Source organism: Dicentrarchus labrax, unplaced genomic scaffold, assembly GCF_905237075.1.
Source record: "Dicentrarchus labrax unplaced genomic scaffold, dlabrax2021, whole genome shotgun sequence".
NCBI classification, from domain to species: Eukaryota; Metazoa; Chordata; class Actinopteri; family Moronidae; genus Dicentrarchus; species Dicentrarchus labrax.
Genome location: NW_026136723.1, coordinates 13,091,597 through 13,108,251, shown reverse-complemented (window position 1 = coordinate 13,108,251; position 16,655 = coordinate 13,091,597). Strand labels below are relative to the sequence as shown.

General features: G+C 38.6%; 1 protein-coding gene across 1 annotated transcript; it reads right to left on the bottom strand.

Annotated features, from left to right (window-relative positions):
* Window positions 1-1,874: 1,874 nt before the first annotated feature.
* On the bottom strand, window positions 1,875-5,089 carry npvf (neuropeptide VF precursor). The gene is made up of 4 exons (XM_051390047.1): window positions 4,941-5,089; window positions 3,454-3,690; window positions 2,463-2,833; window positions 1,875-2,146 (listed from the first exon to the last, which is right to left on the bottom strand). The coding sequence occupies exons 2-4, from the start codon at window positions 3,613-3,615 to the stop codon at window positions 2,077-2,079; spliced, it is 603 nt and encodes a 200-aa protein (XP_051246007.1). The 5' UTR covers window positions 3,616-3,690; window positions 4,941-5,089; the 3' UTR covers window positions 1,875-2,076.
* Window positions 5,090-16,655: the final 11,566 nt, after the last annotated feature.

Below are 16,655 nucleotides of genomic sequence, written 5' to 3'. Positions count from 1 at the left end.
GATTGTCCATGATTGCCAGCAGTTTTGCCAGCATCCTCTCCTCCACCACCTCCTCCAGGGTGACAAGCTTCAAGCCAACAACAGATTGTTCAATGTCTGCAACATCCTGTTGCAGACATTGAATGACTATTGACTATTGTCTATTGTGCTAAAATCAGTGGGAAAAAGGAAAATTAAATAGCAGCAAACAGCAAAGAATGAGGGACTGATACATGCTCACGGAACGTGTTCCTTCATTGCAGACATTCTGACATGTAGCAGTAAATCACAGTAAATAATAAAATGAATAATGTCTGAATTGCAGTTAGCTGCAGCAGTTTCAGCATCCTGTTATCGTGCATGCTGGCTCACTGTTACACTGTCATGGCTTACTAGGACACTTGAATAGAACAGAGCCTTTGTTAATGTTATTAGTAACACTTGCACTTTTCCTGCTATAACAAGTCAAAATGTCTTCTGTAAAAAGGCCTAGTGGTCTATTTTTTGAGAGGAAACGTTTTGGTTTGCTATAGCAGGAAAAACACAGGTGCAACTACTATTATTAATGATGATTCAGTTCCATTAAGGTGACTCTCAGTAGTAAGTCATCATACTAATGAACCTGCATAATACTGACACACTGCAAAGGAATGCAGCCATTATTAATGTTCCTAATTACACAAGTGCTTCTCCTGCCCTGATGAGTGTCTGCTGTGAAGAAGGTCTATAAGAGCAAATTAGATTCAGTTCTTTATTTAAAGAAAGAGCAGGGATTCAAAATGTGTCGTGTTGGGATATTTGGACACTTGATTAGCAGCACACATAAGTGTCACCATTGGTGGTAAGTACATTTACTCAAGTATTGCACTTACTAAAGTGTAGTTTCAAACTTGTACTTGAATATTTCCATTTTTTGCTACTTTGTCCTCCACAATACTCCAGAGGCTGATAATTTAAGTCACTGTGTAGATTGAGATTATTAATACAAAATATAATCAACAAATGAATGATGTTTTATTATAGGCTAAGATTATTGATACCCAGGAGGTATTAAAACTACCCAGAAGTAGTTACACTTAGCCTCACCTTGAAGCTGCAACATTAACATGATGTATACAGTAATTCATCAATAACTATAAGCAGATAATGTTATGAAATACATTATTCTGAAATGGGCCATTCTGCATATCAAGTTACTTTTGTTAAATTACTTGATATGCATTTTTGCTGTTTTTCTTAAGTAAGATCTAAGTACTTCTTCCACCACTGAGTGTCAGTATTGAGGACAGTTGTCAAGGTTTGTCTCTTTAAATCCTAAACTTAGTTATTACTAAGTTATGTGGACTGTACATGAAGAATTTCATTTGTTCATCACACTATAGACTATAGTTAATTTTTCTTTTTTATATTTTGGAACAGAAACTGTCATGTGACAATGGGATAAAATGTATGTATTACAACCAAATACCTCATTACGTTGTTGTAGTTCCTCATCTCTCCTCTCACCTGTTAAAAACCAAACCTGCTAAAGGCCTGTCTTGAGGATCGTGTTGTCCAGTCCGGCACCCTGTAACAAACAACACTGTCTCATCTGGACACCATGGACGGAAACATAAGGGACTTAAAGGGCGTTCTCTCGGTACTGGCACCTTTATTTAGCTTTCACTGGGAGAAAGGTAGAGGACAGTATTTTAAGTAAGAAGTTAAAAAAGAGCCTCTGTGTTGTTTTAGAAACTCTTTGTGGAGACTTTCACATGGTGTTTGTCTCCCTCTAGTGGACAATCACTGTACTGAGATAGAAAACACATATTTTTATTTTGCATTTAAAAACTGTATTGTCAAATTAAAATACATAGGACTCAATAATAGAGCAAAATAAAACCCAAACCATTCACTTGAAACTTTTATTGTTATTGTTTAAGATACATTTTCAGTAACAATGATATAACTTTATTTAAAGGGACTCATAAATTTAAATATTTCAACTTACTTATATATTTATTGAACATTTTTCCTTTAAACATTTGTCTTTACAGTACTTTGTGTTTATATTTACATGCTATAGTAGACTTCAGTGTTGGCCTATTTAATACTCTTTCATCCATTAAAGGTTTTTTCTTGCATCTGCATCTCTTCCGAGCTGGTTGTAAAGTCAATATCTTCAGCCCTGTGGGAAGAGAATACACAGTTTGTGTTATTCATAACTCTTAGACGTGTAAGGATGTTAAACTGAACTGGAAATAACAAGATAAGACGATGAGGATTCAAGCTTTGTCATAAACTGGTGATCTGTCTGATGAATGTATGATGGGAGAGGCTCAAGCTTGATCCCCGAAGGGAAGAGTATGCTCATACACAATGGACTTTGTCTTACAGTGTAGATTAAATAACACTGACTAAATTAATCTCTGTGTAACTGCAAACCAAAGCGTTATGGCTTCCTTTCTGGAAATACATATTTATTATGGGCAAGAGCTGCCTACCAGTGCAAGCCAGTGTTCAATAACTCTGCATTGGCCAGAGTCCTGAGGAGGCTCCAGTACAGACTGGTTCTCCGAAGTCCCTGAGGCGACTTCGGTGGTTCTTGGACACCAGGGCACTCAGCACACATTTGAAACACTTCCCAAGACCTTCCGAACCTCTGGGGCATGTTGGGGGTCGAGTTTGGGGACCTATCATCACCAGGATTACTGTCCCTTCCAAAGCGCATTGGCATGTTGGCGTGGAGGTGGAGAGGTTTAGCCGTGGGCGGGTAGAGCCTGATGATGGTCGGGAGGCTGATTTTGCTGGTGGTGGGGGACACGTGTATGTTGAAGCTCTCGAGATCCAAACTCCTGCGGATTTCACCTTTTGCCTGTAAACAAAAACATGTATTGAAAAACGACTAATCTGCAACTATTATCTTGATTAATTCATAATCATCAAACCAAAATAATTGTCAGCCTTAGTTTTTTCTACTAGTGTTCCTCTATATGTTATCATTATATCATTTTATGTTTTTATTTCATATGATACAGCAGGGCGAACACCATCAAAATACCGCCCAGCAAAATTTTGCCAATGATGGAATAAACATTGATGCATTCACAGTTGCTCTACAATGTACATAGTTTCAGTTCCATGATCTTGACAGTTGTAGTAGAGAACACAAGAAAAGTAGCTGCAGCGTACAAATATTTTCATTATCAAGTAGTTATTATGTCTATAAAATGTAGGAAAATATTGACAAATATCTACTATAACTTCCTAAATCTCAAGGTGACTTCAGCCCAAAAACCTCAGATATTCAATTTGTCATATAAGACCAAAAAAGCAAAAAAACCTAATTTTTGGGAAGATGGAATCCAAGATTGTCTTAAAAAATGACAAATTGCTTAATCGACTAATCTTTTCAGTTGTAAAGGAAAACCTAATAAACTGGATCCCATTTCCCACTGGAATAGTCACCGCTGCCTGGCTTATTAAAGCTCTTACCTGTTGGTGCGGCTGTTTCCTCACAGTGTGTCTTCCATCATCGCTGCTCAGCAAAGTCTTATCACTGTGGATTGATTTCCCATAGACCTGCAAGTCAGACACTGCTGCCCCTCCAAGCCCCCCCAGCATCAGGAGTGTTGACAGAAACACAGTGGTCAACATGTTAACAGCAGGAGACACGTTCTCTCAGGACAGCACCAGGACACATGCCTTATTTCCTGCTGTTATTAAAGACCTCTGAAAACATACGTCACCTGTTGCATGTGATAAAGACACTCACACACATACATGTGTACAAACTAACACATACACATATACCTTTAGCCTCAGCCTCATTTAAATGGAGCAAATTCCTGGCTCAATAATCATCCAGAAGAATACATTTGAAAAGGTATGTATGTCCTAATTGGGCTGCTGAATAAATCAGCTGGCATTAGCAAGAATATGAGGAGGAGGAAAACTAACTAAAAACATTACCTAGAAATACTGAATGGCAGCACCATTCATATTCAATATGTGTATTGTGTATTATGTATTGTCCTATTCTACAGAGGCTGTATTTTATGGCTCATAAGATTTACTAATTGTATTCAGGTTGTCAGTGTCAATTAGGAACAAATTCTAATGTAGCAAGAAGAGCAAAGGGGTGTTTTAGTGATGGACAAAACAAAAACAAGACAAGAAGCGCTGAAAGCACAAGTTACACAAGTTAAAGATTTAAAATCTTTTATTCATCTTCTGAGTCATATAGCTGCCATATGTTTGACAAATTCAATTCTTTCCACTATTTAATACTATTTACTTTAATAATATACTATTTGATTAAAATAAGGAAACTATCAATCAAGTGAAAGTAATAGCAAAAGCGCAGTTACAAGTAAGTTTATGTCTGGCCTAAGGGTCAATCTCCAAAAAACACTGGATCCTACTCTTCCCATAATGCAATGGTTATTTTCTGTTGGACCTTCCATGCCCGGTAAATACAGAATTTACAACATACAACATATCTTCAGGATGTAACAAAGACTTTCTATTACAAAAGTCCAAGCCCAATCCAAGATGACCCTGATGACACCATGAGGATTGTTTTTTCAGACTTGGTGAAATTCCTCCAGAGCCACAGAAGGCAGAATAAACAGGACATAAACTGATGTTTTGTGTAAAATCCACAAAAAATTCCACTTTAAGTTGAGTAACTTTGCCAGAATTATGGATGAAACCAGATCAAATGCATATTTATTTCATGCTGTGTGGAGCCTCAGAACCATTATCTGATCATGGACTCACTGGATACTGTAAATAACAAGTGAAACAGCAACAAGTTTTAAATATTTATCTGACACCATGTTTTTTCCCTAGTCGCTGGCTAAGCATTGTCTCATTTTATTTAGTCTTTCTGAGAAACAGAGACTGCACTATGTTTGGGGGATTTGTAAGATCAAGTGTTGTCAAGCAACAATCTAACTAAATATTCTTCGAAAAAGTACCTTAGATTGGCTCATATGGTGTCCTGCTGTTCTATGCTGTTGGTCTTATTTTGGAGCAAGCCTCTTTGGAAAAAGCACAAACAAAACTAATAACAGGAGGTATTTCCTTCTTCTTTGTTTGTTATATGTAACTATTATTAATGCATTGAAACTACTGTATCTAGCAACCGTTGGACAATTCAGCTTTGACAAGTATTTAAAGGAGTGGGAATGACGTCACTCCCCATTCCTGTTTCTAAACGTGTTGATTGTGAATTAACATGCACAAATGACTCACTGGAGCTGTATTTGCATTTCGGGCAGACAGAATGTGAGGAATGCTTGGTGTAAGACACAGGTTCATAATGACAACCTGCAGGGAACTTTAATTTGATCCATGCGTCATGACCCCAACATTGTTTCCATTTGCAGTGTAACCATGTCCAGTCCCTCCTCTGAGCACAGAGAGCATTTAATACATCGGTTTGAAGCATCTCAGTGGAAAAGAATCCAAATCGTGTCTGTTTTTAGTGCTTCAGTATCAACCTTAAGATATTTTTTATGGCTACGGTTTCAGTCTATCTTTCTGCATTATCATTTACCTCCCACCTCTCCTCAGCCCTTCTCTTTGTGCTCTCCCTCCCTGACCCTGGGCCCCAGCTTGCAGACTATGGGGTTTTGGATTTACGATCCTGTCTCCGACACTTATCCAGCGTCTTATCCGCAGAGGGCTTCCCTGTACCTCAAGCGCTCTCTTTGTTCTTACACCAAGCTCTCCGAGCACTCCCTCAAAGACCTTGTTCTCCGCCACTGTAATTCTCTCTTCTTAATGTTTTTAATGTGCATCCCTCGCCACCCCGGCGGCCTTTTCATCTTTCCATTTTCTTGCTTTTGGGCCTCTGCCTCCCCTCCTTTCTGCTTCAACATGCTGTCCACTTGCTTGAAAACAGACGCCGCTTCCTTGATAGAAATACTGCCCTGTAGGTTTGATTTAATATTCCTTAAACTATATATATAATATGCTTATATATGTTTTTGACTTATCTTTCCTCCACCTTTCATATCAATTTTATATTATGTAGAGATGTAGAATTAACCGAAATGTTCCTCTATCTGTCTACAAATTAAATTTTTTGTGAAGTTCAGGAAAACTATACAAAGAAAGACTGACAGAGAGTCAAAGATAAATATAGACCCAAAGCAGAGACAGGAAGCAGAATGAAACAGGCCACAATGACACTGTTGATCCTCGATTGACTGGACTGTTGAGTCTCTCTTTCTCTCCATGTCCGGGATCTGGCAACGTTCCCAGAATTCCTCCCCAGGACCAGGACACCCTCGGATTCCCAGGATGATTTGTTGGAATGTGCTGTTATCCCCCTGTTGAGCTGATTTATGTGGAGTTTTATCTTCCCCCTCACTTAGACATCAGCCGGGTCATCATCACAACACTTTACATGCCCGTACACTCAGCGAGGAGACACATTCATCAAGCCCTTGTGACGGGTTATAGTTTTATCAATGATCAAATCCATTTCTGCAGGATCACTGCATTATGATGTATGGGAAGACATGCTGACGCCTGGCAGACAGACACACAAGCTCATACTACAATATGTTTAATTCTGTGTTGTGTTGTTGTGATTGTGGTCGATGATGATGTCTCTCACACAACCACATCCAATTAAAGGATGTGGCTAAATAAAAACTTTGAGCCCATAGAAGGTTCAAGAGATGGATGTGGAGACAGACAGGAAGTGGTACCTTCTGTGTCTATCTTTTCTCCGAAAGAGTTTTATGTTAAAGTATTTAAGCTGTTACACATGCAGAGGCCTGAGCATTGCTGGGACTGTAAGTAGAATTTGACAACCCCCAACTGAAAACATCTCAGGAAAAGACAATAAATGATTCTGGTTAGTTTCCTTCTCATGGCAGGTAGTAAAACTGTACAGAAACAGATAAGACCAAAGAAAAAAGGCTTACAACTATATATATGTATATATATAAAATATATATGTGTGTGTGTGTGTGTGTGTGTGTGTGTGTGTGTGTGTGTGTGTGTGTGTGTGTGTGTGTGTGTGTGTGTGTGTATCAACAATTTAATTAATACATTTCTCAAGAATTTCCAACAAGGCTCTCAGTCCCAACCCGATACCCATTACTACTGAAGACATCTTTAAAAATGGGTAAGAAATATAAACTGCTGTTTAAAAAAAAAAAAAAGCTAACTTATTTGGTTGAGGATCTGGACACTGCAGTTTTTAGCCAACAATACTCAAGCATGAGTAAATAGTGAATTTGTTGGGGACTATTTTCAGCTGTGGATTTGGTACCATAATGAGTATTTACGCCACCACAACAGTGTATGTGGGATGGTCTCAAAATAAACTGCATGTCCATGTTCTTCATAATGAAGAAAAATGTCAATTACAGTAACATGTGTCTCATTTAAGTCTTTTTATTAGTTTTTGGCCAACAATAGAGCTATGACACAGAGGAATGAGGTATTGTATCAGGTTTTGGCTACACAGATAACAGATCAATTCAGTGTATTGGGCTTTAAATAATTTGAAGGAATTAATGCTTAGCTGACATTAGCAATTTCTAATTTGCTGATTTGGGATCCCCTTAATAGCACCTGGGGTCCCTGAGCAGCTGTTTAGTTTTGCTACAGCTACAGCTCTGCATACAGACAATTGTAGAAATATGCACATATTACAGTAAAATGTAATTGTGGTTTCTGCCCCAGGACACACTGTTGAATTGTATTACATTAGTAAGTATATTTTAGCCCAGACTTGCTATTAAGAGACAATACTGCTTGAAAATTAGTATATCAAGTGTAATAAAGTATAAACTTTCAGAGAGAGTTCAACAGTTTTCAAAGTCATAATTAAATGTGTGAGTATATTAATTCTCTCAGGCTTTGATTTACTCACATTTTCATCTCTAAATTAATGATTAATAAATTTATTCAACAATAAATACTGACAAGAATAATTTTTCCCATAGTTTACTTAAAATATAATCTGTGTTTTTCCCCTGTCTCCTGTTTCCTTATAGAACCACTAGATGCCACTCTAGGTTTGGATGATCAAATCCAGAGTTTATAGATTAGTTTGAAAGAGCCTCTTGTCTCTTTCTCTTTCTTAAACAATTTTTTTTTCTGTTAAGCAATCATTAAAATTTCAGGTAAGTTGTAGTCCTTTTGTTAAGGATATTAATCTTGTGTTGTACTTAGTGCAGAACAGCATTCATCTTTAAAAACGATGCTGAACAATGAAAACGTGGCGTCCACCAGGAGGCACTCTAACACCCTTCTTCTCTGAAAGTATAGGAGGAGGAGCACCTAAGGAAGAGGCGGAGATTCAGAGGAAGAGGCTGTCCTCAGAGAGAGAAGGAGTGTCTCCAAAAAAGGGGAGGTGTTTTAATGAGGGGAGGCCCTATAAGCACTGGCCAATCAGAGGCTTGTAGAAATTCACCAATCAGAGATGGAGAGGAAAAGCCAGGAGAGGCAGACAGGAAACTGAGCAAATGACCCTTGATGAGAGAGGGGAGGAGGAGGATGGGAAGGATGAGGGGAGGAAAAGGGGCCCTGGGAGAGGGGTGTGTGTATGTGTGAAAGAAGTATAGGCTTGGTTGAAAAATCTGCCATAGCTTATGTTTTTGTCTTGTATTTTCATTATAAGATATATTCCTTTCCCCCAAACGTAAATGCTGAAGGTCCGTTCAAGTGTAAAGAGATAAATAACACACGCATGATGGAGAAGATGAGCGATTGAGCCGCAGCAATAAAATACAGAAAGAAGCAAAAATATTGTGATGAAAGACATAGAGATGAGAAGATGTGATATGTGGAAGGAAAGAAAAAAGTTTGGAAAATATGGAGGAAAGTATGAGAAGGTGGATAATTAGATTAACATTAAACAAGATGACAGCAGAGAACAACATGGATAGATATAGATAGATTTAGAAATTCCTGCTGTTCATGGTGTAAAAAAAAACATGTTCCTGTCATTTTGTTGTTTTCTCCTACTTGATTTGAATGTTTACACGGCCATTTAGTTTCATGATCCTTGGGCCCTGGAAACCTCTTAAAACCTAGGTGCATAAATCCCAAAGACACTGGTGTCAATAAGAAAATAGGCATCCTTAGATTGTGTAAATAGTATTTATGCAGTAACAGTTGTGGGAGGATTACGTGAGAAAGAGAAAAAGAAGCAGAAATGAAGTTTCGAGGAGAGAAAGTGGCTGAGAAAACGCTCTTTCACTCAGTATTTCTCCTGACCTCTAGGGCCTCTCCCCGCTCCCAGTTGGACGGCGAGTTTGGCTGCTGTTCAGTGGGTCAACGGGGGTCAAAAGTCATCTTAGACACCCACACGGAGAGCTACAATGTGACCTCCAACCTCTCCCCACCATGCAGCTGAACCCTGCACAGTGCCTAAAGCAAAGCAGAGAGAGAGGGAAGAGAGAGAGGGGAACGCTGCATTTTTTAACACACATAAATCTGATATCTGATTTGTTTTACCCCAAAAACGCACAGTTGTAGTCGTATCCAAGCCACAGTAAAAAAACAAGTCAGAAATGCTTGTGTCTCTCCCTCAAACCATAATGATGGAGATGTGACTGTTGGACATTATCGCTAATTGAAGACATGAGACTCTCATAGACTAAGTCAGACACAGGAAGCATGCGCTGTCTTGATTCATTTACTGTTCTCTTTATGTTAAAGTACTGGGGGGGCTCAGAAAAAACATGAGAGAAAAAAATTAAAAACATTTATTTCAAAGGAAAAATCCTTAATTTTCTTACATTTCTTACCCAGAGCTATTTTTGATCATGTATCTTTGTTGTTGTGGGGGTCAGACTTGGTTGAAAATAAACAATGATCTGTCAAAGAATGTTATTATAAGAAATGTTTTTTTTTTTGTTTTGTGTTTTTACACAACTACGGCCTCATTAATGTTTTATCTAATTTGAACAACACTAAAACAGCAAATGATGAGTTTACATTTTGATTCCTTTTTTTTCCTTTGACTAAAGCTAAATAAAACTATTGCATTGTTAAATAATGCCACATTTGAAACTGTACTTTAAGCAAGTTAGTGTGCATGTGGACATATATACTGCCTGTGGTAGTGGTGGGAGAATCACTCAAAACCCTTAATTAAATCAAAGTAGATATAAAATAACAGTCCTCCAATCAGAAAACGCCTTAAATACAAGTACTGAAGTGCACTTAGCTGCATACAGTAACAGTATGAAGACTCATGTTTCACTTCCAGGAAGCTTTCAACCTCTGATGCGTTAAGCTCCATAAATTAAGAGTACACAGTAGTTATGCTATATTAAATGTGCTATTATGCTGCTATGCTAGTGTGTAGTTATATGTAATCTATTCCTCTTGGCACTTTCTTGTTTGAAATTTGAAAGATGTTTTCTGAAATTATGTTACAATGTTCTTTTAAATAAATAGTAACAATGGTTGAGTGTAAGAAGAATAGTTTTCAAAAATGTATATGCTATTCTAAAAGTTAAAAGCTATAATATAAAAATACATTTAATAATCTAGGTCATTAAAAAAACATCAGACACAGACAAACTGACCTAGCTTGATTTTTCTTAGTGTAACATTTATAGAGGAGCCAGCCAGCTTTTTGATAAATGACACCATATTGCATATGAAATGTTCATCATCCCTTGGTCAGGTATGTCAGTGATGAGCAGAACCGCATCCATGGTAGCAGATTTTATGGAGCATCCCAAATGTCCAACACAGAAACTCTTTTTTTATTTTTTTATTTTTAATAAATGTGTTTAAAGGAGCTTTAAAGGACCAGTGTGTAGGATTTATCTATTATTTATTAGGATTTGTCCTGGACAGGTACAATGACAGAAAGAATAGATACTGTATAAAGGTTTTAGACAGAACTTTGAAATAGTCCAGTAACTATACAAACCATTTAATTCATATGAATCTGATTGATTTTTAAATTGTTTTACAATAGAACCAGAGATTGAATTGAAATACTGTTCGCATTGTTTATAGTTAGAGATGCAACTGTTTCTAAGCTGTCTGAATGCAGCGAACGACTGTGCGTCATTTATTAGTTTAAGCAGATAATAGTAGTGGTCTATGTATGAGGACGAAATGTTTTTTATATGACCTCATTTTTAATATTTAAAACAAATATGATTTAATCACCACAATTGTTTTTATATAGTAGACATACAAAAGTTTGAAAAGTTAAATGTGTTTTAATTTTAATGATGATTCATTATTCATTATGTAATAATTAATTATCATGATCAAACTGGTGATCATGCACTCATTTGAAGGGAAAAGGAAGTAAATCTCTTTGAAACACAGGGAAAAAATTATTATGTTTGACAAAACAGACTGAATAAATTCAAAACAGCACTCAAGTGAGATACTGTCCATATTGAGTTTCTCTACATTTCAACGTGTGCACATGCTCAGTATACAGTGTGTGTGTGGCCAGTTATGTGTGAATAAAATACTGTTATCCTCTGATAGTTTGTGATGGTAAAAGCATCCCCCCTTTCCCCTAATTTCCCCTCCCTTTCCCACTCTATACCCATGCCATTCCCGGCAGCTAGAATTGGAGTATACAGAATGTGTGTGTGTGTGTGTGTGTGTGTGTGTTTGCTTGCGTGTGTGTGTCTTGCATACACACAGCGGGAACTTGATCTGGACCATAGCTTTCACCACGGCCTGTGGGATCCCCAGAGTTTTGAAGGAAGACAGAATTAAAGAGAGGGAGACAGAGAGAGAGTCCAATTTGACCTCAGCAGAGCTTTTCACACACGCACACACACACACACACACACACACACACACACACACACACACACACACACACACACACACACACACACACACACACACAGTCTAGTGCAACACTGAGTGGTAAGGACAGCTGTGGGATAGTGACATCATCTTTAGTTGCCGGTCGGTGTATTTGATCTGGGCTGAAGGGAAGACTGAAAGAGAAACACCAGTCTGGTCTCTGGACCCACATCCCCTGCCAGAAAAACCCGGTGTGTGTGTGTCTATATATATGTGCGTGTGTGTGTGTGTCTATATATGTGTGTGTGTGTGTGTGTGTGTGTGTGTGTGTGTGTGTGTGTGTGCTTGAATGCATGCATGCATGTGTGTGTAAAAGTTTAAGAGCACCAATAAAACCACAACACTGAACCATACTCCTCTTGCTCTCTCTCTCGCTGTCTCTTTCCCTCCCTGCCTCGTTACTGATTGATGTGTTGTATATATTCCTCGGGGTAATCAGATCCTTTTCTTCCAGTGGTTACTGTAAATACAGTTCGCTGAAGTGCCAGCGTGCCAGGCAGACTGTCTCTGCCGGGGATTTAGCCAACGCTCTGAAGCTTGGCATTGCGCTGTGGAGGCCCCTGAGAGCACAAAGGAACACATGATGTCTCCCTAGGACACACTCAGAGCACGCTAACTGTGATTTGTGCGTGTGTGTATGTGTGAGAGGGGTCATCCGAGGTCTGTGTTAGCATAGGTGTGTAGATTCATTAGACATCTGACTTGATCTGAGCAGCAAATTAGTTTTTAGATGGAAATGAGCGGAGCAGAGAGGTTGTGCAGTGATGTGACTTTTTGCGGTTTGGTGAAGATGACACAAGAGGGGGCACACACACACACACACACACACACACACACACACACACACACACACACACACACACACACACACACACATACAAACACACACATATGTCATACAATTTGAATGGCATCTCTGTCTCTCTCAGCTGACAGATACCTACATAGTCAGATCACTACTATAATCTCCCAGAGCTTTCACCACCAAAACCATCCTCTATTGCTCTTAGAGTATGAAGACAGACAGCCAAACCAGCTAGTGTGTGTGTGTGTGTGTGTGTGTGTGTGTGTGTGTGTGTGTGTGTGTGTGTGTGTGTGTGTGTGGTTTAAGACATAAAGCCTGTGCATGGGGGAAAAAAGTGCATCTTTAAACAGCAAAACAAGCAACCACCACCACAAATAATGAATTCCACAAAATCCCTTAAACAAAACAACATGTTTGATCGGCTGTGGACAAACACACACACACTCTAAAGCTCATTAAATAACACGATCTGATATTATCTAGGTTTGGAGACAGACTGTAGGTCTCATAAGAACATTATAACCAGCGGAATAAAGTTGAATAAAGTTGTGCCAAATTGTTAAAGCAGCAACAAGGAGCTTTCATGTTTAGTTGATTCTGGCGGTCCCTGTGGACAAAAGTGGTAGTGTTTTGAACAACTACATATAAATAGTCAATCTTTTTGCTGATGGTCTTGTGTGCTTATGTAGGCATCAGTATTAAATTGAGACAAGTTAAAAACTCCTTGTAGTAGGTTTACTGTAAGTCACATAGTCACATCATAATGAGTATACAAGTCTTTGCCTCATAATGATCATTTACCACATATCTTGGTTAATGTTCCTCTGCCTTACTGTGAAGTGTGATTATATTACACAACTCAAGATATGCTTTTTTCTTTCTTGAGCGTTCAAACATGTTAAAACAGTAAAAGTGCTATTGTTGGAATCATAACAGCTGCTGAGCTCACATGTCTGTGCCAGTCTCCGTGATAATTGAAAAAAACTGTTGAGTTGCGCTAGTAAGTGGACCATGAGTTGAGACTGTTTCATACTGCTATTTCCGATTTAATTAATTAACTTTGATGCTTGAAATTGACACTGATATTGACATTTTTTATAAAAATAAACAAATATGTATATATATTTTTTAAAATTAGATAACTAAATTTAGAATTTGGAATTTAAACATTAACACACATTTTCGATAAAGACATACAATGGAAATTTGGTTATTAAAGAGTTGTGGTGAACATATGTACTAAGTGAGACATTTTACAGTTGAAGAATAAACTTTTCAAAACTAGGAAATATAATGCATTTTAAATAGTAAACTACACTGAAAATGAACACAAATACAACAAATATACTAAAATTAAATAATTAAAATAAGGCTTGAAGGTGGGGTCAATTAGTGGTGTTTGTACTCCCAGGTCAAATACCAACACTTTAAGCATCTGTATTTGACCACCAGGGATTGAGATTCAACAACCGAAAATCTTTCTCCACTATGACTGACCCCACCATTTATTATATAAAAATGCAATGTATAAAATATCTGACTTATAATAAATCATAGTGAGCTTTATTAGAAATGACATAACGTGGTGTGTGGTGGGGCAAGCTTGCCTTATGCACATATCTATGGCATTTCCGGGCAGCAATCTTGTTACTTATCAGCCAACCCATACCCCGATATCAATGCGGTCACCCCTGTCCACATACCTTTTGTCTAGAGCTGTTTGTCATGGTTTGGACATTACCCCTTTGTTCCATGTTTTAAAAAAAAAATGTTTTCAGCTATTTGCCAACAGTTTGAGAAGGCCCTTTCCTGTTGCAACATGACGATGCGCTCATGCACAGATTGAGGTTCACAACAAAGTAATTTTCCAAGTTTGGTGTGGAAGAACTTGACTGGCATGCACACAGCCCTCATATAATACCCCATTCAAGCACCTTTTGGATGAATTGGCACTCGGGCCTGGTCTTAACGGCCAACTTTAGTACATAGCCTAACCAATGTTCTTGTGGCTAAAAGGGAGCAAATCAACCAGGCTCCAAACCTTCCCAGAAGAGTGGAGGCTGTTATAGTAACAAATTATTGCTTATGGTTTTGGATGTTTAATTGTTACATGGGTGTAATATTCGGCAGTCCACACATAACACATCTTTATGTTTATTTTGCTTTGGCAACAGTATTTCTTAACCTTCATGCCAATATAGCACATTTGAAGTGAACTGAATTGACACACTGAGAAACAAGAGAGTGAGAGACAAAGAAACAGAGTGAGAGAAGCTAATGAAAGCGAGCAGAGGGCTACCACCCACCGAAACAGACAGCACACACTGTCTCACTCTGCAGAAAGTCAGCATAGACACAAAAGGTACAAATGCCATCTGGGCTAGGCGGCTACGCTACATCCAGAGACAATAGGGGCTCATTCACGCTGCCCAGCCCAGCCAGGGCCATCTGCTCTTGGTGAGAGTGAGTGGGAGAGGGGACCCCCTGTACCTCCAGGACCCCAGAGGTCCCAAAATACAGCAGGATAGCAGTCTGAAATCAGCATAATATAAGAATCAGGGTATGAAAATATGAATGAAGACGATCCACCTCACAATATGAGCTGACACAATAGAGGTGGTGACTGAATCAGGCGTGTGAGGCTGCCACTTTGGGAATGAGAACACGTGTGGTGTTTTTCTGAGAAACAATGGTGAAAGGAGAGCAACTGTTACAACAGCGGGGGAGAGGACGGGAGAAAGGGTGTGTGTGGATGCATGCAAACATCTATACATACAGCACGCAAAGCACAGATGCACACACAGAGCAGCATAACAGCAGCAATTCATCATGCATTGGAAAATGAAACAAAGACACTGAGAGCAGAAGCCTTTGCCTTCTCCTTCATCTTGTGTTTAACTGCTTAGCAAACTTGATCTGGCAATGTTTGAGCTCAGAAGTGTGGTAGATTTATGGAGATACAGATCTCTCTCTAGCTATGACAACTACAAGTCTATACTTTGGCATGCAAGTACTCATGCAATGAAGTCATGTCATGCTATAGCATAACAGTAAAGCAGCCAGAAAGTGAGAGCATCTCAATAATCTAATTTTGGGATGTGCAACTGGGGCATTGAACCCACATGGAAGCAAACCCACACCGACACACATGAGCACGCGAGCAGATATAAATACACACACACGGTATATGTCACACATGCACATTACAGACATACAATCATGCAACCCATGAACACATGTACTGTCCATCCTCTAGCATCAAACCAGGGGATTTCCCAATTATATATCACATCTCCCACTTATTACTCAATGAGCCTCTTTGAAAGAAAACCACTGTGAAAGTTTTAGGATTATGAACGCAGATGTTGAGATTTAAGCCTGTAGTTTAACATCACAACAGGCTGGGGACTCCAGTGTTGAAATATGTTTAAAGTTTGTGTGTGGATAGCTTTGAAGAGCAAGAATTATACATGTTTCTCACATCATCCTCTGGCTTATTTCTCTAATCGTATCGTCTTATTATCACATATTTCTTTTCTACAGCAGTCCCAAAAGGATCTGTAATGTGAAAGGGGTCATTCATAGTGACAAACCTACATAGAATTATCACCTGACTCTGCAGCTTCTCTCTGCTTAACTGAGCTTTTTGGTGCCTTTCAGCTCATTGTTTTGGTTTTACAGCTTGTAACTTTTCTTTAAATGTTTTGGTCCAGTCTCACTTGTTTCATCATTGTCGTTTCCAGCAGCAGCAGGCAGCTGTCTTAAATGCAAAAGCTTTGATAAACCCACTGTACACTTACTGACCGGCATCAAACAACAGACAAGTGACTAGTTGGTGAACATAGTGGCACATGTAGCAGCTAAAGTGTCAGATATTCCCTAAGGAGTTGGTGAGACCGAAATACACCTAAAATTGAATATTGGAATTACATTCATCAGGTGGCTGCTAGGTGTGTAAATATGCAACTTCTTGCTAACATGTATCGCACATATCGCTTTATAAGGTAGTAATGTGCAAACACAGCATGTCAGTGTCAATGCAGAGCAACATGCTGTGTTT

Coding starts and splice junctions, on each gene's coding strand:
- npvf (XM_051390047.1), bottom strand. CDS start 3,615: ATGTTGACCACTGTGTTTCTGTCAACACTCCTGATGCTGGGGGGGCTT. Junction 2,834..3,453: donor GGAAACAGCCGCACCAACAG/GTAAGAGCTTTA, acceptor TTTTGTTTACAG/GCAAAAGGTGAAATCCGCAG. Junction 2,147..2,462: donor TTGAACACTGGCTTGCACTG/GTAGGCAGCTCT, acceptor CTCTTCCCACAG/GGCTGAAGATATTGACTTTA.